A 19,574-nucleotide genomic window follows, 5' to 3' on the forward strand; every position below is an offset into this window, starting at 1 on the left:
GCAGCTGGTCCCACGGCCTCCAGGCAGAGCAATTTCAAGGTGACCTCTAAGTGGGCGATGACTGTGGCTTTGCATCAGGGTTTAAAATACTTGTTTCACTGCCAAAAGGGAAAGTGGGCACTGTTCCTAAAACGGATGTGCACAGGTATAAATATAAGAGGTGAGACAGGGACAGACCCAACTCCACAGCGGGGCTTTCGGAAACAGTTCTTGAGTCTTGGAAACAGAAACATAATTCTCTTTTGGTCCAACCACCTGTCAGCGGTAAGTGGTCATTATTTCATCATTTTGCAGTAAAAGATAATAGAATAACGATTTATATCTCATGGCTGATGTTTTAATGTGTCTCTCTGTTATCCTGGGCTGACAGTCTGTGATTACAGTAAACGTTTTCCTGGTGACACCATGGTAATGACTCGTTAATGGGGGATTAGTCCACGTTTAAATCGCATCCTCGCAGTGGCCCAGCCTGGCCCTGCCTTACCGGTCCCTGACTTGGTGGGGGCGGGGGGTGGTCTTTGTGCTCAGCGAGTGGCCCAGCACCCTTGCTTGTCCCCTAGACGCAGTTCCGGGGACTCCTCTGCATCCAGAGCCACAGCTCAGTGCCTCCATCTAGGTTTGTTCTGCAAAACCCCGCAGTCCCCATCTTCTGTGCCTACGACGTTTATTAGTTTTATTTTATTTTTTCTTTTATTTGAGAGAGAGAGAATGAGAGAGAGAGAGCACATGAGAGAGGGGAGGGTCAGAGGGAGAAGCAGACTCCCTGCCGAGCAGGGAGCCTGATGTGGGACTCGATCCCGGGACTCCAGGATCATGACCTGAGCCGAAGGCAGTCGCTTAACCGACTGAGCCACCCAAGCGCCCATAAATTTTATTCTTTTCTTTCTTTTTTTTTTTAATATTTATTTATTTATTTGAGAGAGCGAGAATGAGAGAAAGTACATGGGGGGGGGAGGGTCAGAGGGAGAAGCAGACTCCCCGATGAGCAGGGTGCCCGATGCGGGACTCGATCCCGGGACTCCAGGACCATGACCTGTGCGGAAGGCAGTTCCTTAACCAACTGAGCCACTCGGGCAAAAGCAGCCGGTCTGGGCTTCATGAGGTAGAAGAGCAGAGGTGCTTTCTTTCCCTCTGGGAGCACACATCAGAGTGAGGCTGGCTGGACGCAGGTGGATCTGACCCATTCCACCGCCCCCTGGTGATGGGCAGGGATGGGGCCCAGCTGGGGCTCCATTTGCATCTGAGGAGTGGGAACATACATGTGGGAAACCTTTTAAGAGCGACCTGAATACCATCTGCTTGGCTTCCATCCAAAAAAAAAAAATCTTGTTAGAAAATGATGTCAAGGCGATTTTTTGTCATAAAAAGATGTTAGTTGGGCTCTGACCTGGGGATGATTACAAAGCGTTTCCAGAAATCTAAGGCTCCTGCTTAGTTCAAAGAGCATTAGTTTAGGTAACTTCATAATGGTTACCCATCGCACAGGGATTACAGTGTCGGCGAGTTGTGTTGAACTTTTATGCAGCGAGTGCTCCGTGAAGTGGCTCAGCAGGTGTGTGTGTGTGTTTGCAGTGACCGGGTCCTCGCCGGGCCATGGGGGGGCACACAGAGGACCTGCTGTCTGTCGGCCTCTTCTGGGGGTGGGAAGCTCCTGGAGCAGAAGCCAGCAGTCTGATGTCCTGGGTGTTGGGCGCTCCGGAGTGTTCCTTGACTCCGAGGGAGCTGCTGTACTGTGGCTACTCTCTCCGGCGCCCTGGAAGGGACTCGGGGCTCCCCGCGGCCACGCGCTTGTGGCATTTATACGACGGCCGAGCGAACGCACCTGCGCCTCTCCTGTAGTCTCTCGGCAGCGGGCGGATGGTCAGTCACTGAAGTTGTGGCTTCTGTCTTGCAGCCCGTGTACTTTCACACATCCTTAAACCACCCTAACGTGGTGGCTGTGGTCGAGGTGGTCACCGAAGGCCGGAAGCGGGACGGCTCCCTCCAGGCTCTGTCGTGTGGCTTTGGAATTCTTCGGATCTTTGGCAACAAGCTGGAATCTCCTACCTCTGCCTCCCAGGACAAGCGGTATCTGCCTCGTTTTCTTCATCCTTGGGGGTTTCCAGCATCGTTTTGTGGAGAATTAACTGCTTATCACTGGCCATACTAGAAAGCTTTATGATGGTCAGCTTGTGGTCTGTTCCTAACAGTGTGTCCTGTGGGATTAACTATTTGCCATTTCTGAGTAAGCCAAGGAAGTGTCCTCTAGGCTGGAGTGGGACTGGCTCAGGCCCTGGGTGTGGGAGTCAATGGAGGTGGGCTCTCACTTATTCCTGTGGGGTTTTAGGCCAGTGACCCAAACTCTTGACTCTGATTCATCATCTGGGCGTGAGAGATAACGCCATGCATGTCCTAAGTGATGTAGGGAAGGCGTTAGGGTTCAAAGCCAACGGCCAAGAAAGAATTCTTGAGACGTCTTTGGTACAAAAAGCCTGGGGACAGGACCCGTGGGCAGGAAGAGCTGCACCGGCGTGTGAGTGGTGGCCCATTATATACTCTCAAGTTGGGAGGGGTTCAGGGAGAGCGTAAGTCTCCAAGGAATTTGGAAGCAAGGTTTCCAGGGCCTTGAGCTATTATTGTTGGGGAAAGGTCATTCATTACCGTCTAATAAAACCTGAATCATGAGACCCTTCCGATGTATATCGGTGGGGCATATGCTTGGGGGATGATTGCCAACATGTATCTTGAGGGGGATAGAGATAAAGGAGGTTTCCAAAGGAATTTTTTTATGTTAAAGTAGACTTAGAGGGTCCTGGGGGTCAGGCTAAGACTGCCTTTTGCCTTTAGCAAAGTATTAACACCGAGGCAGCTGCGTCCCTAGAGGAAGGTCACTCTGCCTGTTTCAAGGACTTGTCACTGGGCTGTAGGTAGTAATCATTTTTCTTCTGCCTTTGTTTCCCACATCAGTAAGGTTCCGTGGGTGCTAAATAGTATGTTCTTCACGAACAGTGAGTTTCCATTGTCACTCTGGGCGGGGCTAGAGCATCCCAGGCCTTACCCAGCAGATGCCAGAAGCACTCTCCCTCCCTTCCCAGCTGTGATGATCAGAAATATTTCCGAACGGTGTCCTCTGTGAGGCAGTGTCATCCGTGGGTGAGAAGCACTGCTCTAGATACACAGCCTTGAGGATTCCTCAGATGTTGTCTTTCGTGGGACGCGTCAGAGATGATAAATTTCCCTGGTGTAGTGTTTCTAGCCCCTGGGTCTTGGGTGCCTTGAGGCGATGCTGTCTGTGCCCTGGAGGTGTGTGGCCAGGAGCTCTGGGGGCACGGGGGCGGCTGCTCGGCTCAGCCGTCTCTTTTCTGCAGAGGATGCGACTGTATGGCGTTGAGAAGGCTCTAGCAGGTGTGGGGTGAGAAGTGTGGCTGACGTTTCGGGACTGAAGGCACGATGCAGAGGGCTGACGTGCGCTCTGTGGGCTTGTTTTGCAGGTTGAGGCTGTATCACGGCACCCCCCGAGCCCTCCTGCACCCGCGGCTCCAGGACCCCGTCGAACGTAAGAGATGCGGCCCTCCCGGCCGGGCCTGCGGCGTTGCCGTGGAAGTCCTCCCGTCCTTCCTTCTGTCCTCCCTATAACTTTCCCGAGGGTTACCCGCTTTGAGTCCATCTTGTGCTCTTTCTCAGCCTAAACCAGTGTCAGCTTAGCTGATTTATTAAGCGGATTAGGGCAAAGTGTATCATGGGCTTGGATTTTTGATACAGCTGCAGGAGCCGTGATGCGCTGGCCTGAGGGGAGGGTGTTGCTTCGCGCAGATGGCCCCGGGAGGCAGCCCCGAGCCGCTGGGAGGGAGGGCTGTGGGCCTCCCAGGCTCCGGGGCGGCGGCCGTGCGCACCAGATGAAGTAGCTGCTGTTTGTCAGCGGACACGCCGGCACCAGAAAACTTTCACTTCGAGGTGCAAGGGTTCTGTCCGTCTCGGCAAGGCCGTCCACCTGTGCCCGACTGCAGAGGACCGTCCTGCAGGGGCGCCCGCCATCCTCCTCGAGGCCCAGCAGCCGGGGGGCCTGCCTGACGCAGAGCAGGGCTTCCTGCCGCACCTCCGTGACCCGGAGGGCTGTGTGGCCCACTCTGGCTGCCGGCCGTGTGGAGGATGGACGGGGACGCCCAGTGGAAGCCATCTTGGAGGCCTGGGGTGGAGGCCCGTGCTGGCCCAGGGCAGGGGGTGTGGAGGGGGTCCAGTGGTTGGAGCTGAATCTGTTTGGGAGGGTGACTTTCTGTGTCTTTGAGTTGTTGGCTGGATTCTGTGATGGGAATTTTGAGTATGCCCCATGGCCTGAGTTAAAAATCAAGCCAACCCCATCCCTTCCACTGCCCGCTGAATTTGGTGAAAGTTTCACAGTAGAGGAGGGATTAGTCTGAAGCTTAATTTTACTGATAAAGATTGGCTCTTAGGTTATTTCTCAGTTGAGTCTAATCATTACTTCGCCAGCATTTTGTGTCCTGGGGCATCCTTAGGGTCAGGACTTTTTTTTTTTTTAACTTCTTATTTTATATTAAGTAGGCTTCACGCCCAACGTGGGGCTTGAGCTCATGACCTTGAGGTCGAGAGTCACATGCTCCGTGAGCTGAGCCAGCCAGGTGCCCCTGGATCAGGCCCTCTTGCAGGATGTGCATAAGCAGCACGTTGTCCTGGGGCAGTGAGTGAAGGCTGTGTGGTGTGGGGGCGCCTGAGGAGGGGCCGCACGGCTGCTAGGTGCTGTTCCCTCCACCCTCTGGAGCTCTGTGTCTGGGCCCTTCTCAGCTGCTGCTTTCTCCAGGATGCTCTCCCAATCCACTTCCCCCTAGCTCACTGTCCGCTGTCTGCACCTCTCCTGGGGTTCGATCCCGTTCTCCCTGTTGCTGGGTATCAGTGTGTTTGTGTCTTGGCTGCCCCAGCAGAGCGTGTGTCCTTGAGGGCCGGGCTCTGTCTCAGAGGATGCTGCCCCCAGGGCCTAGTCCTGCTGCCCAGTGGGAGAGGGAGGCCAGCTGGGGTCCAGGTGCCTTCTAGCCCCCCTCTGATAATGGGGACCAGGCAGTGCCTGGACTTCACCACTCGGGGGTTGGGGGGGGAGGTGAGCAGGAGAGTTTTGTTAAGTTGCGTTAAAAGCAAGTATCTCTGTCACTGCAGTTTTAGCAGAGTTACTAAGGGTTGATTCTTTTTTGCTTTTTGGGCTGAACTAACAGAGCAATTCCCCTTTCTCCGTGGAAAAATACAGTTCCTGTTTGTGGTGTTTCTTTCTTAGATGCTCAGTTTATTGGCTGGCTTGACCGAGAGGGCCGTTGGTCCCAGCTGAACATAGGTGTTTTCTCCCCCAGAAAACAGACACATGACCCTGCTTGAGAGCTGTAGCCTGCAGTACGCCCTCCGGCCCCACCCGCTCCTGGAGCCTGTGTTCCACCTTCTTCCCGAGAACCTTCTGGTGTCTGGTCTGCAGCACATACCCGGCCTCCTTCCAGCTCACGGAGAGAAGGGTAAGGGCTGCTCTGTCTCTCTCCGTTTGGTGAGTCTGTGTTAGCTGATGGTCAGACCTCGTAGGAATCAGGCTCTATGGTGGGGGGTGGGCTGGGCATGGCTAGCACCCTCAGCAAACAGCCTGGTAGGGGTGGTGGTGGGAGGGGAGGAGGGGGAGGGGAGGAGGGGGGGAGGGGAGGGGAGGGAGAGGAGCAGGGCAATGCTGTCTCTCTTTGTAGTCCCTTCTGAGCAGCATCTCGCATCCCTCAAGTCATTTCTGTTTTCTTCTCTTGGGAAATGCTTTTGTAAGACAAACAGTTCATGTCTTTATGACCAAGGTCAGGAAAACCACTGTTGCTAGTTCTCAGCCTTACTGGACCATATCAGGGGCTTGATTATTATTATTTTTAAATTGTGGTAAAATAGACATAACATAAATTTACTATTTTAACCACTTGTAAGTATGCAGTTCAGTGGCAGTAAGTACTTTCACCTCTTGTACAACCATCACCACCATCTGCCTCCAGAACTTTCTCATGTCCGCACACTGAAATTCTGTCCCCGCTAAATAATAGCTCCCCGCATCTCCTCCCCCAGCCCCTGGCCACCACCGTCCTGCTTCCTGTCTCTATGAATGTGACTCCTCCGGGCCCCTCCTCAGTATTCGCCCTTCTGTGACTGGCTTATTGCACTTGGCATCATGTCCTCAAGGTCCATCCTGGACCATATCTTGTTTATCCTTTTACCTTTCCATGGACACTTGGGTGGTTCTGCCTTTTGGCTCTTGTGCATAATGCTGCTGTGAACGTGGGTGTGCGGTGGCTTGATTATGTTTGAAAACTGAAATCCACGTGCAAGCCTCATGGCTCTGTCCTGGTGTGTTTTAGAACTAGGTTCTCCAGCGGTGGGTTAGGGACAATGCCTTCACCACCAGGAGATCACCGCAGAGGTGTGCTCTGCTCTCAGGCCTGCTGACAGGTCTTGACCTGGGCCTCATGCTCCTTCTGGGCCCTTTCGGAGGCTTTTTGTCTGACCTGAGGAATCCAGGAGAAGGGGCCGCACCAGTCCTTTCCCACTGGCTTTGCTGGAACCTCTCGTCTGGGGTGGGCTCCCTCCCTGTTCTGTTCTGGAGAGAGCGGGATTGGGCGTGGGTGTGACTTAGAACAGAAACACTCAAGACCCCAAAGAAAAGAGGTAGCTCAGCTCCAGTATGGGAGTGTTTTCAGTAACAGTGTCCTTGCACATGACTTGGTGTTCTGGTCCATGCTGGGATGCAGACATTGTTACCTGAGTTCGGGAATTTCTGGGATGGGCCCGCGGTGGTTGTCACCATCACAAGGTCACTGTTTCATCAGTGTAGAGATGATGATATATGAGAAAGGATAAATTAACGAAGAACAGGACAAGTCCGAGGAGGGGTCCCAGCTTTGGATCTGCCATGGCTTACCAAGCTCCAGTCCCCCGCCACCCACAGCCCCACATGGGAAGTCTTCTCCCCCTCGGTCATTTGCCTGTGTCCTCTTGTGAGGGAAGGAGGGGTCAGACAGGGAGACAGAATGCTGCATGGTCATTGCCATTGACACTGAAAACAACATGACAACCTTGCATCTGGTGCTGAGACCTCGGCCCCCTAAGTACTGCTGTGCTACGAGCTGATGTCCAGATCCTAGGTGCGCACCTGCTTTCGAGTCAGCTTACGGAAGTCTTTCTGACCTGGGGTTCTGGGTGGGCAGACGGTGGTTGGGGCCTGAGGTTTGTCCCTTACTCTGACTTGCCAGTGGGGTCAGCAGAGCTGCCCATCAAACCTAGAAGTACCGTATCTCGTCTGTGGGCTGCTTCCGGGTCACTGCTGGAGCCAAAAGGGCAGCTCCGAGGGCCCCGAGTTAGCTCTTGTATTTTATGTCGGTCTGGGGAATTAAAGGGGCCAGTTACAGACCAGGGCATGATTCCAGCGCCTCACCCTTAAAGGTCACGTCTTCAGGAGCAGTCTGAACCTTGGTGGCTTCCTGTCACCAACCCCCCCCCCCCCCCCCGCCCAGTGGAGCAGCCTGTTGGTCACTGGACACTTGCTGGATGCAGGCAGTGTCTGAGGAATTGCAACCCTGATGACAGTTTATGTTGTTGTTTAAAAGCTAATGACCAGCGACCCTGGGACTGGAGCCGTGAGGTGCTCAGGCGGGCGAGCGCTGACTTCAGCGGGCGGGAGCATACTCCCTCTTCTCGGGAAGAGAGACTGAAACACAGCTTCTCACCAAGTCCCCTGGTGACCATCTGAGAAAAGAAACCCGTTTTGCTCTGCCTTCCCCTGACTTGCAGCTCACCAGGCTGATCTATAGTTCGCACTGAGCCTGCTGTCTGTGTTATAAATCCTGCCCAGGGTCTTTTAGGCTTTTGTGACTCACTCTTGGAAAAGGGTTTCTTTGCTGAATAATATTTTATAGCCCTGAAAGGGCCAAGGCAGGGACTGGTACTGGCTTCAGCAGTGGAATTCACTTGCAATTGGCAGAGGGTCTGATTTTATTTTGGTGCCGTATGGGGACATGGATATTTGTTCCTTTGTAAAATGCCACCATACAGGAGGATTGAGTTGTTTTTAACTGGAATTTTTATCGAGGTCGCTCTAGATTCACATGTGGTTTTAATAAATGATGCCGAGAGACTCTGTGTGTCCTTTGCCCAGTTTCCCCCAAATTGTAATGCAAGGTCACGGCCAGGATACGGACATCGACATAGTCACCAGGCTCCCCCTCACCCCCCACTTTGACTCATCTGTGTGAGGACTGACTTTTGAAGAGTAATTTTCAACCCGGGAGTGACTGGAAATGACAGGTCCTAGCTGTGACCGCTCTTGGCGGCTCTCTGTCACTCCCCAGAAGGAAGGCAGGCCTTTGTCCTCGAGCGGCTCTTAGAGGGAAGCTCTCTGAATCGGTCCAGATTAGCAGGTCCATCATCTCTTCTGCAGCCAGGAAATCCATGCAGCCTCCCTCATGTGGTCTTCTCTTCCTCGCTTGTTCTGACCTTTTTACTTGCTTCGGTTTGACAGGCCTGGGCAGCCGCGTCAGCGCCAGGGTAATTGCTCACATGCTCCTGAAAGCTGCTTCTCGCAAGGAGAGCCCCGTGCCCTGCTTAGAGTGAGTCTCCATGCTGGGGCTCCTTGGCCCGCTCTTGTGGCCGCAGATCTGCATGCCAGTCACGTGCCCGGTGGCATGCCACTGCCTCGGTCATTGTGGGGGTGGTCTGGCGGGATCGGGACCAGGAATTCTCTCGTTTGGGAGAAGGCTCAGATCGCTCACAGAGCTTTGCATAAAGTAGCTGAGTGCACTGAAAGCTTAGTCATGAATATAAGTGGGAAGCCTGTTTTCTAGAACTGGACCTGAAGGCCAGGGGCCAGTGCCAGGACTGAAGGGAGTGCCGGGGGAGGCTTCCTGGCCAGGTGCTCAGGGGGTTGTAGGGGTCCTGGGCCCACTTTCTCACAGGGCTACTAGTGCTGGAGGAAAGCGGAGGGCCTCACGTTCCCCCAAGCCTGCCGACACCGTACAGGCGTCTGGAGCGGCCGGAATGCTTGGCCACAGCCCCCCGCCAGGGGCTTGGTGGGACTGAGCCGTGGACTGGCAGCGTCTGGGAGTGGGCAGGGCCTCTGGGGAGACCTGAATGGAGGCTCTGTCTTCTGTGCTCGTGTCCACAGGCCACCATCCATGGTTTGGATGGCTGTGGTGCTTCAGGGGGAGTCCTGGGAACCGTGGCTGGCAGCAGCGTGTGCCCGGCAGAGAGGCAGAGAAAGGCCGCTGTCCTTGCCACGTGCTCGTCCTCCATGACCATCCTCCTCACACGGGGCCTTCAACGCGTTTCTTCCCTGACCTGCAGACTCGCTTCACTCTGACCTCTTCTTCATGGCTTTGAACACCCACCTCAGTGACGTGCATCTCCCACCCTTCCTTCCTTGCTGCCTCCCCCTGTGGTCCCTTCATTTGGTTTAACCGAATGGCCGCTCCATCCTGCAGGCCTGCTCATGCGGACGTGCCCCCGAAGCGGCCTTTGCCGTCGGCCCTCCCGTCCTGGGCGGGGCGCTGGTCCAGGCCCTGCTTCCTCATCTGTTAAACCAGAGCTCGGCAGAGCTCTCTGGAGAAGTGTTTTGTCGGAACTGTGTCCACCGGTCTGCCCCATGGTGGCCTGTTCTGGTTGGTGTCCCACGTGGTCCTCCTGAGTCCCTGCTCGGGAGTCCCCTGAGGTGCTCCTTGGAAATGCTGCTTCCCCCATGCCGACCTGCTATTGGAGGTCAGACGGCATCCAAGCACCTCAGCGGCTGTGGGGCGCATCTCCCAGGCTCCCGGGGCCACTCGGGTCCTCGCCGGGATTCACCTTCTGGGTTGGCCCATGTGGGCGCCGCGGTTGCGGGTAGGCAGGGGTGGTGGTGGGGTGGCAGGAGCAGAGCTGGTGCCCGCCCTGTGTGAGCTCCGGGTGTTACCTGACAAAGGTAATTTTCACGGAAAGTCCTCCCTTCCAGTCTCACTCCCCAGGGAACCGCCCCAGAACAAACCACTGCTCCGGGTTTGGCATGTGCCTTGTATCTCTAAACGGGTTCACGGATGCTTGGGTTTGTCCGTGATTCATCTGTGGATCCGCGTGCACGGGCCCTGAGCTGGGGAGAGGGCACAGTGCCGGGCTCTTAGTGGAGCACTCATATCTTGGATGGACTGAAGCAAGAGCGGATGTGTCCTCCCACACAGCCATCAAAGGCAACAGGTGTTTTAGAAACGCAGATGGCTCAGACTCCTTTCCGCTCTTGCCTGGGGTGCCCTCATCTCATTCTGTTGTCCCTCTTGCAATGCTGTTTGTCGGGTGAGGTGCGTTCTGATGAATCAAATGCCCTTCCAGGAGAGCTGCATCCCGGGGAGGCTGTGGGACCCTGTTAGGACCTCATGGGGAGGGGGGCTTGTTGGGCCTCTGGGGGTGTTTCTGAGCGCTTCCCCAGAGGATGTCACTACAGGGAGTTCTTGTCTGTTCTGTGCCTGTAACCCCTGTTTTCTCAGCAGTGCATGTGTGGGGGTCCCCAAGGGAAGGGGGTCCACTTTCCTGTAGGAGCAGTGCTGTTTTTGGGATTGCGTTCCCATCCATAGGCTTGGCAACAAGCATGGGAAAGCTAGCCCCAGTCGCAGAGCACAAGGGCCAAGAGTCCTCCCTGGTGGTCAGCTCTGCCGAGGTTTTGTCAGCCCTGGCTGCTGAGGTTGGGTGGTGGAGTGAACGGGGTGACGCTTCAGATGGTGAAGCTGCTCTGAGGGGGATGCGGGAGTGGGCAGGGGAGAGGCTCTGTGTAAAATGGGGACATTCTTGGGACCTGCCCCTGGAGATGCATTTGGGGAGCAAAGGAATGGGCTGGTGAAGCTCAGTGCTGAGAACTTAGGAAGCGCCAAGCCCCAGGACCTGTTGTTCTTCACGGGATACTGTCCTCTGCCGTGGCCACCCTGTGGCCGCCTTTCTGCTTGGGAGGCCCTTCTCCAGAGCCTGCACCTTTCACAAAACATGGCCTGGAGAAAGCCGGCCGGATGCCACCTAGTCCTGCCCTGCCTCCTGGACCACTCAGGATCCGGATGGTTCTACCCAGTGCAGATGTGGCTCCTCAGTATCGTCTTCTGGTGGAAGAACCATCTTTCCTCTCCCTGTCTGACTTCTGTGTGTGGGACTTGCTTCTCACCTGTCTGTGAGACCAGGGTCATGACTCTTTGTTACTGCTAATGGCTCTGGGCCCGGGGGCCACCTTGTCATGGGGGCGCTGTGCAGAGCCTGCTTCCTGCCCGGACTGGGCCTCTTCCAGAAGCACTGGGCTCTGCCACCTTCCGGACACCCGGATCTTGCTCCCATTCCTGCAGTGTTGCCCCTTGAGCCGTGGAACCAGACGGACTCATCCCCAAGGGAAGTCAGTCTGGGAAATGGCCTTTGCCCACCACTATTTTAGTTTCTGTATGTGGCTGGTGAGGGTGGGTAGGTTCCCTGCGGGATGGGTTGTGGTCCCAGCACATGTACAAGTCTGTCTGTCCCTGCCGCCACCCCCGTCTCTGTGAGGGTTGGCATCAGCCGGCGCCCCAGGTCCTGCCTGAGTCCACTGTTCCCAGCACGTCCCGTCCTTGCTACTCATGGAGTCTGTATCCGCGAATCCACTCATTCCCTGAAGTTCTCACAGTGCTTTTCCTGGTCGTTCATGGACATGTGCTTAGCAGCTTAAACATGTGAGTCTCCCTCACACTCGTTCCTGTGAGTGGGGCGGCCTGGGGCACGTCACTTAGCACGTCCGAGCCCCGATTCTCTTGTAAAATAAGGAGAATAGAATGTACAGGACAATCCTAAATCCGTGCTGAGGATTTAGGATTAGTCTGGTGAGATGTGTGTGTGTATGTGACTCTGTGTTCTTGGTCGCTCTACGGAGCACACTGTGGACGGTATTAGCTCTGTCCCTGCAGCACCGTCCCGGCTCCCACAGCCGAGGAGACCGAGGTTTAGAAACTGGGGTTGGCCCCCAGGCCCTGGCCCCAGAGTGCACGTGACCACCGTGGTGTCCTCCCTTGTTTCAGGACACGCGGTTCCTTCCGCCTGCCGGGCAAGAGTACTCAGCCCTCCCCAGCAGGCGGTCGTGTCGGCCAGGCCTGTCCTCTTCCTGCTGATGACAGTCCCCGCTCCTTCCTTCTCTGCGCCCAGAGGGTCATGGCTGCCCTGACTCTTCTTCTCTGGAATCCCCCATGAGCGATCCCGAACTGCCGGGCGGCCCGTGGGCCCATTGGTGGGGAGGCCCTGGTGCCAGGGCCAGTGGTCCTGCAGCTGTGGCTCCCGGCGGGGGACGCGCCCGGCTTTAGCTCCTCTCTCTCTTACCTCTTCTGTCCTCTTTCTCTGATGGAAGGTCGTAATTCAGGATGGGCCTCAGACCCTTGCTGGACCATTTCATGGAAGGTTGGACTTGTACGTTTCTGTTCTTTAAAGAAACATTGTGGCAACATAGATGTAGTGTGACACCGTTTTAACCACTTAAACCGTGCAGTTGGGGGCAGGAAGGGCATTCACACCGCTGTGCAGCCGCCGCCACCGTCCACCTCCAGAACTTCTCATCTTGCAGAACTGCAGCTCTGCCCCGGGAAACGCTCGCTCCCTGTCCCTGTCCCCCACCCCTGGTGCCCACCCTTCCACTTTCTGCCTCTGATTTTACCGCTTTAAGTACTTCTTGTGAGTGGAACTGTCCAGTATTTGCCTTTTTTGTGACTGTCTCATGTCACTGAGCACAATGTCCTCAAGGTCCATCCAGGGGTCAGAATTTCCTTCCTTTTTAAGGCTAACATTCTATGTATGGATCGACCACATTTTTCTTACCCCTTCGTCTCTTGATGGGGTTGTTTTTAACTTCTGGCCGTGGTGAGTAACTATACCTGCATTTTGCATGGGCTCTGATTCATCCACGGAGCAGCTTAAACACCTCTTTTTAAATTCAGAAAGGACTGTGCAAAATTTCTTAGAAGCATATGCATATTTGTGAACTATGCAGAATCTAATGCATATTTGTGATGGGGAAGGTGTGGAAAACCATAAAGAAGGAAATAAAGTCATCTGTGATTATTTCCCGTACATATCCTTACATACATGTAAATGCATAGGTTTTCAAATAAAATTGGCATTAAATGATCTAACACACAGTGTTATGTGTATTGTTTTCATCTACAATATTATTATTTTTCAGTCATTGAATAATCTCTGACAATATGGGTTTTGTTCTCATTTTATAAGGAGGCACAGTAATTGGCTCAACATTCCCCTACTGGTGAGCATTTGGTTGTTTCTTATTTTTTCTATTATAAATAATGTTTAATGAGTATTCTTGCATATAATGCTTTGCCTCCACGTTTGATTAATTTTGCCGAATAGCTTCAAAAAGTGGAATTAGTGGGGCAGAAGGTGGCAGAGGGTGTTTTTAGGGGTCTTGGTGCACGCAGAGGTGAAGCCGGGTCTGGCTGCAGGCTTACCTCCCTGCAGGATGACCGAGGGCTCTCACTGCCACTCCCTCTGCGCCGAGTCTCACGCCAATTCTTTCCTTTCTCTGACTTTGGAATCTGCTCTTAAGGTCTAAGATTTTGCACCTTAATTCTTATGTGTAAAGCTTGGGAAGAGACAGAGGGCAGCAGAGCAGTGATGGGGACGGGAGGGCAGAGCCTGCGGGTTGTGTGCTCGTGGGGAGGCGGTCGGCTTGGCCTTTGTCCTGCCTTGGTGCCCGAGCCCGGTGGGGAGGGCTCTGCGCAGACCTGACAGCGCCCCTCACAGCCGAGGGTTGATGCACCTGCTCTGCACTGGGCACTGAGCTGCGTGCCAGGAGCCAGCGACCCCTTCTGTCCTCACGGAGCTCCCAGTCGGGGCTGCTCTCCCCCTCCCCCCAGGACGGGGACTTTTCTCTTGTGGTGTCAGCCCAGACGGTGTTTTTGCTTGTTGGCTTAATGTGCTCATGAGTATTTCTGCATGTTTCCAAATGGTTCAAGGTAAACGTACAAAAATAAGAAATGGCATCATTGGCTGTGTTCTTGCTAGAGAGGAAGTCAGTGATAAAGGGAAACCAAGCTGATAGGAACAGATGTTACCCTGCATTCTGTAATCTGTGTTCTTTGGATTGCTGAATTATAAAATGTGTTCCCGGAGGAGGGTTGGGGGAGGAATCGGGCTGTAAATGAAACCTGGGCTTGTTTAATCAGCTTGGCGTCTCGGTGTGAACGGAGGTGGGTTCTGATTCAGTGTTTGGTCTGAGTGCTGTGCCTGTGGTCTCTTCTCTCCCCGGAGGGCCTAGAGCCACGGCCTGGACCTCGGTGGGTGAGAGCCCCTGGATGCTTCTGGTGGCCCTGTCCCCACGGATACACTCCATGAGCCCCCTTGTTGTTTCAGGGGATGCCCTCCGAAAGCCTCGCCTTCAGAAGTCTGTCACGTGGTACTTGGACGATTTATTCTTCACGCTGTATCCTTCCCTTGAGAAGTTTGAGGAGGAGCTTCTGGAACTCCTTATCAGCGATCACTTCCGGGAGGTACTGTCTTACGTCGCAGAACTTACTCTGAATGTGGAGATGCAGGCGGGGCCGGGCAGAGGTGGGGAAGCTGCCGGCCGCTGATGCTGCCAGGGTGGACCGCCCAGCCGCTGGTGACGCAGTCCTGCCTGCTTCCTCTTTTAGTGGCTTGCGAGGGACACCCAGCCCTTTGTCTTAACTTTGGTGTGACGCGGGTTTTGTTCCCTCGATACCCTAACATTAGTTTTGTTATATCTTAGAACAGTCTTCATTTAAAAGTAAATTAAATCACCAAATGAGCATAGGGAAACCAATAAAATAGTCTGTGTTTTGTCTCAAAATGTCTCAAAGACATTTGGCTCATTCCGAGGACATGACTAGAAGTCTTAGTCGTTTTATCCCGGCAGACCCGCTTTCTGTGAAGGGGGCTCCCCGTCACAGTGCCCAGTTCTGCCTGCCTGTGTGACACATTTGCCATAAACTCCTGGCTGTCACAGGCCACAGCTTGTCCCCACTTGGCCTTTGGACAGGTAGCTCACTTTCCTGTATGCTCTGTGTCCGGACCCTTGCGTGGCTCCCCTCAGGCTGCAGGTCTCAGTGCAAACCCGACCGCCCTGACAGCCACCTGAGTGTGCTGCTGAGGCCGTGGCCCGTTCCTCCACCAGGCTCTGTCCGTGTGTCACCCTGCTTCCTTTGTCCAGGTGCTTGGCTCTCTCCGAGAGCGCCTGGTTTCCTTACCTGTTCATTGCTCTATTATCAGTCCCTCTGTGGAGCATTTGTACCAGGAGGACAGGGTCATGGTTGGGTTCACCGTTGCACCCAAAGTGCATTAGTATCGGCCCGTTGCAGGCCTTTAGTGACTCTCAGTCATGACAATGAGTGGTTCCATCAGTAGGTACCCATCCTAGCAGTCTTTGAAGTGAGCAGGGTCTTAGTCACACACACACGCACCTAGACGCACACATGCACGCATTGATGAGATGGACTTTTTTTTGCTTGCTGCCCATTTTTGACAGCGTAGTTCCATATGATGTCTCGTATGAAATAGAAACACAGATGCTTTAGGAGCATCATTGTTGAATTTTATGTATTCCCATAAAAATCACTCTATTATGTATTTTTACTACTTTGTATTTTTGTTCGTATCCAACTGGTAGCTACTCCGTTACCTCCATCACCCTATTTTCGTTACTCAGAGACTGGTAGGCTGAATTTAGGTCTGTTCAGCTTGATTAATGGGCAATGAAGAAAACTTGAAGATTCAGGAATCATTTCGCCACAATCACATAATTCAATAAACAGTAATCGCCTGGAGGACTGTCCTTGCTCTTTTGTTAAAGTGCCTGTACATTTTTTTCTTAAGATGAAACACTTTAATATCCAGCGATCACTTTGGGGCAGATTCTGTGTTTATTGTTTTATGACTTACTGCATAAATATGCTCCCTCTTCCTGCTGCCCCTTCGGCCCCAAGCTTCCAGTGTCTGAGTCTAGGGGAGGGCAGAGGCACCTCGGGGGCCGTGGGCTCCTGCACTCCGGGGCCCCGGGTCCCCCGTTGCTCATTTGCTGCATCTTGAGAATTGAGCTCAGCCATGGGAACCTGAACAAGAGTTTGGTCTTCCGGGGGGAGGGTGTGCTGGGGTGCATTGCCCTGAGAAGTATATGCCTGAGACGGCTGTTACAGTTTCTTCTCTGCTTGCCTCTCCCCTGGGAGCTTCTGCCCTTCTGCCCGGGGACTTACTCTGGGTGACGTGTGCTTTCCTAGGGGGGCATTCCGCTGGACGGCAGCGTGCTGGAGATCTTGGAGCGCCGCCTGTGCGTGGGCGTGCACAACGGTCTGGGCTTCGTGCAGAGGCCGCAGGTGATGGTGCTGGTGCCCGAGATGGACGTGGCCTTGACGCGCTCTGCCAGTTTCAACAGGAAAGTTGGCTCCTCCTCGAAGGCCAGGTACTCTCCCCAGGGTGTGAGGTGCGGCCCCGTGGAACTGGGAGGTCCGAGGGTGCACATAACCGGGATCAAAGCAAAGTGGAGCTGTTTTTGCATGTGAAGTGTACGCTTGTCTGCCCGGGCTTTTTCCCTGGTGCCTTTGTTTCCTCTTGCTGGCTTACACCCGTTAGGAGCAGACCTCAGTGTTGCCCGGTTGGAAGAATCCTGGTTTGTGCCGTGACGGTTCTGGAGTTAGCATGACAGGCGCCTCCAGCTGTGACTGCTTCGGGTCCGAGGGGACCCTGGCATGCTTTCCTCCCACTGGGCCTGCGGTCAGCGTCTCGTACGGTGGAGAACCAGCAGGCAGGAAGTCCTGTATTCCCAAGTCAGAACCAGAGACCTCTCCGAGGGGTGCCACGTGCGAGGCTGGGCAGAGGCTGGCCCTGGAGGATGAGCCTCCCTGGAGACCTGGCTGTATTGTCCGTCCTCCTGACATAAGCTCTGGCGATTTGGAACGAGTGTTGATTGAGGCACCTAGAAGGGCTCGGGTTTGGGAGCTCCCTTGGGGGCCAGACACACAGCAGAGCTCAGCGGCATTGCTGGGGGCACTTGCTGGCACTGCCTGACCCGCCACTGCTCTGTGTTCTTGACCCAGCTCTGGGAACCAGGCTCTGGTTCTGAGAAGCCGCCTCCGCCTCCCTGAGACGGCCCGTCACCCTGCGTTTGCCGTCGTCTTTCAGCTGGAGTATGTGTTCAACGGCCCTTCCGGACTGGACGGCAAGGTGAGCAGGGCCCAGGGCTCCGTGCCCTGAGGGTAAACAGAGTCGCCACCGATGTTCCTGTTAAAGCAGTGTAGTTACTGATCATCAGCAGTGTGGATAACAGGGGTAGCGCGGGATTATAGAAATCGCTTCTTCCCAGTGATAGCTTTGTTAGTCATTTCCCGTCTGTATGGTAATAGAATGTTCTGCCGGCGGTGGTAATCAGTAGTTCAACGGGCATGCACAATAGCCTTACTTCACAAATATCAAATCGATAATTATTTTGAAAAATGAGTCTACTCTAATGTATTTTTCATATGCTATTAAGTACAGTAAAGCTTGAATCTGCACAAGTGATAAATGTTTTCTCACAGTGAACTTTGTGTGTCTGTATCATAACTAAGTAAGTGTCCCTAAGGTTCAGCTGGAAGAAATACAGTTGACCCGTGAGCAGCACAGGTTTGAACTGTGTGGGTCCACTTACAACCAAAAAAGATTTTTTTTGTAAATACAGTTCTTTAAGTATATTTTTTTCCTTATGATTTTCTTAATGACATTTTATTTCCTCTGGCTGACATTTTTTTTATTAAAGATTTCTATTTATTTATTATTGAGAGAGAGAGAGAATGATAGAGAGCATGAGAGGGAGGAGGGTCAGAGGGAGAAGCAGGCTCCCTGCTGAGCAGGGAGCCCGATGCGGGACTCGATCCAGGGACTCCAGGACCATGACCTGAGCCAAAGGCAGTTGCCTAACCAACTGAGCCACCCAGGCGCCCCTGGCTGACTTTATTGTAAGAATAGAGCGTATAATACAAACTATATACAGAATACATGTTAACTGTTCCTGTTACTGGTCAGGCTTCTGGTCAACTGTGGGCTGTTAGTAGTGACGTTTTTGGAGGAGTCAGAAGTTACACGCAGGCTTTTGACTGTGCGGGGGTTGGTGTCCCTCAGCCCCGTGTCACTCAGGGCTCAGTGTGTAGACATCATTTACATCACTGATGGAGATTCTTTGGAAAACTCAAATCATGCTATACTTAAGATTCGGTTTTCCGTTTGAAAAAGCAAATGTCAATTTAACGTGTAAATTAAAAATAAAAGGGTGACGAGGCACCTTCCGTGGCAGTCGGTCGGCCAGCGTTGATGCGCAGCTGATGGAGGACCAGGACGGAGAACGGTCTTGGGGTGAGCCTTAGGAAGGGGAGGGGGCTGCCGAGTGGAGGTGCTGTTTCATTTTCTCATCTGCTCTCGGCTGTCTACACCTCAGGTCGGTATAATTCAGTCCTGATCAGGTGAACAGATCTAGAGGCAGGTGTTCTGATTATGGCTGACCACACCGTCACCAAAGTTTTAATCAAGCTCCGCTTTTCTTTATTTATTATCAGAAATTGCAGCTGGAATGCAACTGTGTGTGAGTGTGCCTGGCTGCGTGGGGTGGGCGCCCCGGGGCTTGGGTGGGGGACTCTGCCAGGAGGGAGGGCTTCGGGGCTGGCCCACCCGGCACCAATCCTTGAAAGGAGACATGGAGGGGGCCTGCCAAGTGGCCCCTGGGCCTGGTGCCCTCCGCGTCTCGCGTACGTGTAGAGAGTGTTCCCTCCAGAATGTTAAATTACAGTTTGCTTGCGATGACGGAGTCTGTACGCAGAAACTGATGTGTCTCACGTGACACTTTATGATTATCTGTTCACTCTTCCCTGAAATGCTTAACCAGCGCCGGTGGTTTTACCATGTGTTCCTGCTTCACGGAGCCTTTGGAGCTCAGCGTGTAATAGCTCATCGGTTCCCTGTGGTGCGGAGGTTTCTCCTAACACGGAGTATTGGATTCTGTTGTACGGCCATCAGCTGCGCTTTCTTCAGCGCAGTCTGTAAAGGGGGGTCCCGGGCCGGTCCCAGGTCCCTGCCTGCCGTGTGCATGGAGCAGCGGGCGGCCGCGCAACCCGGGGGGCGGGCCTGAGTCGGACAGGTCTCCACGTTGGGGGGAGGGCACAGGGGCGCTGCCGGCCCTCGTCCTTCCCTGGGAGTGTCCCTGTGTTGGTGGGGGCGTGCCCAGGTTGGGGGGGACAGGCCACAGCCAGCAGGCCCCGGATCCCTCTGCGGGCAGTCGTGGAACGCGCTCTTCACTTGCATCCCGCCTGCGAGCCTTTCTTCCTTTCTTTCCTTGTGTGAGAGCTTCGTACGACGGACACTCCAAACGTAAACTGAGGCAGACCCCATAGTAAAATGAACCAGGTAGCTCAGCGGTTGCCAACTGCGTGTGCAATCCTGTTTTGTCCATACCATGTCCCAAAACCCGTTTTGATGTATTTCCAAGCAAATTCCAGTCATCTTCTGCTTAGATTACTGTGAACCTTGTGGCACGTCTGACTTTTCTTCTTTTAACCTTTTTGTTTTGGAAAATT

General features: G+C 53.9%; 1 protein-coding gene across 12 annotated transcripts in view; it reads left to right on the forward strand.

Annotated features, from left to right (window-relative positions):
* NPHP4 (nephrocystin 4) overlaps positions 1-19,574 on the forward strand; it is a 115,632-nt gene that overhangs the window by 20,086 nt on the left and 75,972 nt on the right. For all 12 annotated transcript variants that reach the window (XM_064590044.1, XM_064590043.1, XM_064590047.1 and 9 more), the window contains 6 exons: positions 1,895-2,067; positions 3,471-3,535; positions 5,334-5,489; positions 14,374-14,510; positions 16,254-16,435; positions 17,070-17,196. In XM_064590044.1, coding sequence (XP_064446114.1) covers positions 1,895-2,067; positions 3,471-3,535; positions 5,334-5,489; positions 14,374-14,510; positions 16,254-16,435; positions 17,070-17,196 — 840 coding nt within the window. The remainder of the gene's footprint in view (positions 1-1,894; positions 2,068-3,470; positions 3,536-5,333; positions 5,490-14,373; positions 14,511-16,253; positions 16,436-17,069; positions 17,197-19,574) is intronic.

Source organism: Mirounga angustirostris, unplaced genomic scaffold, assembly GCF_029215605.1.
Source record: "Mirounga angustirostris isolate CCGP_5_RB_7025 unplaced genomic scaffold, mMirAng1.0.hap1 SCAF_4, whole genome shotgun sequence".
Taxonomy (NCBI): domain Eukaryota; kingdom Metazoa; phylum Chordata; class Mammalia; order Carnivora; family Phocidae; genus Mirounga; species Mirounga angustirostris.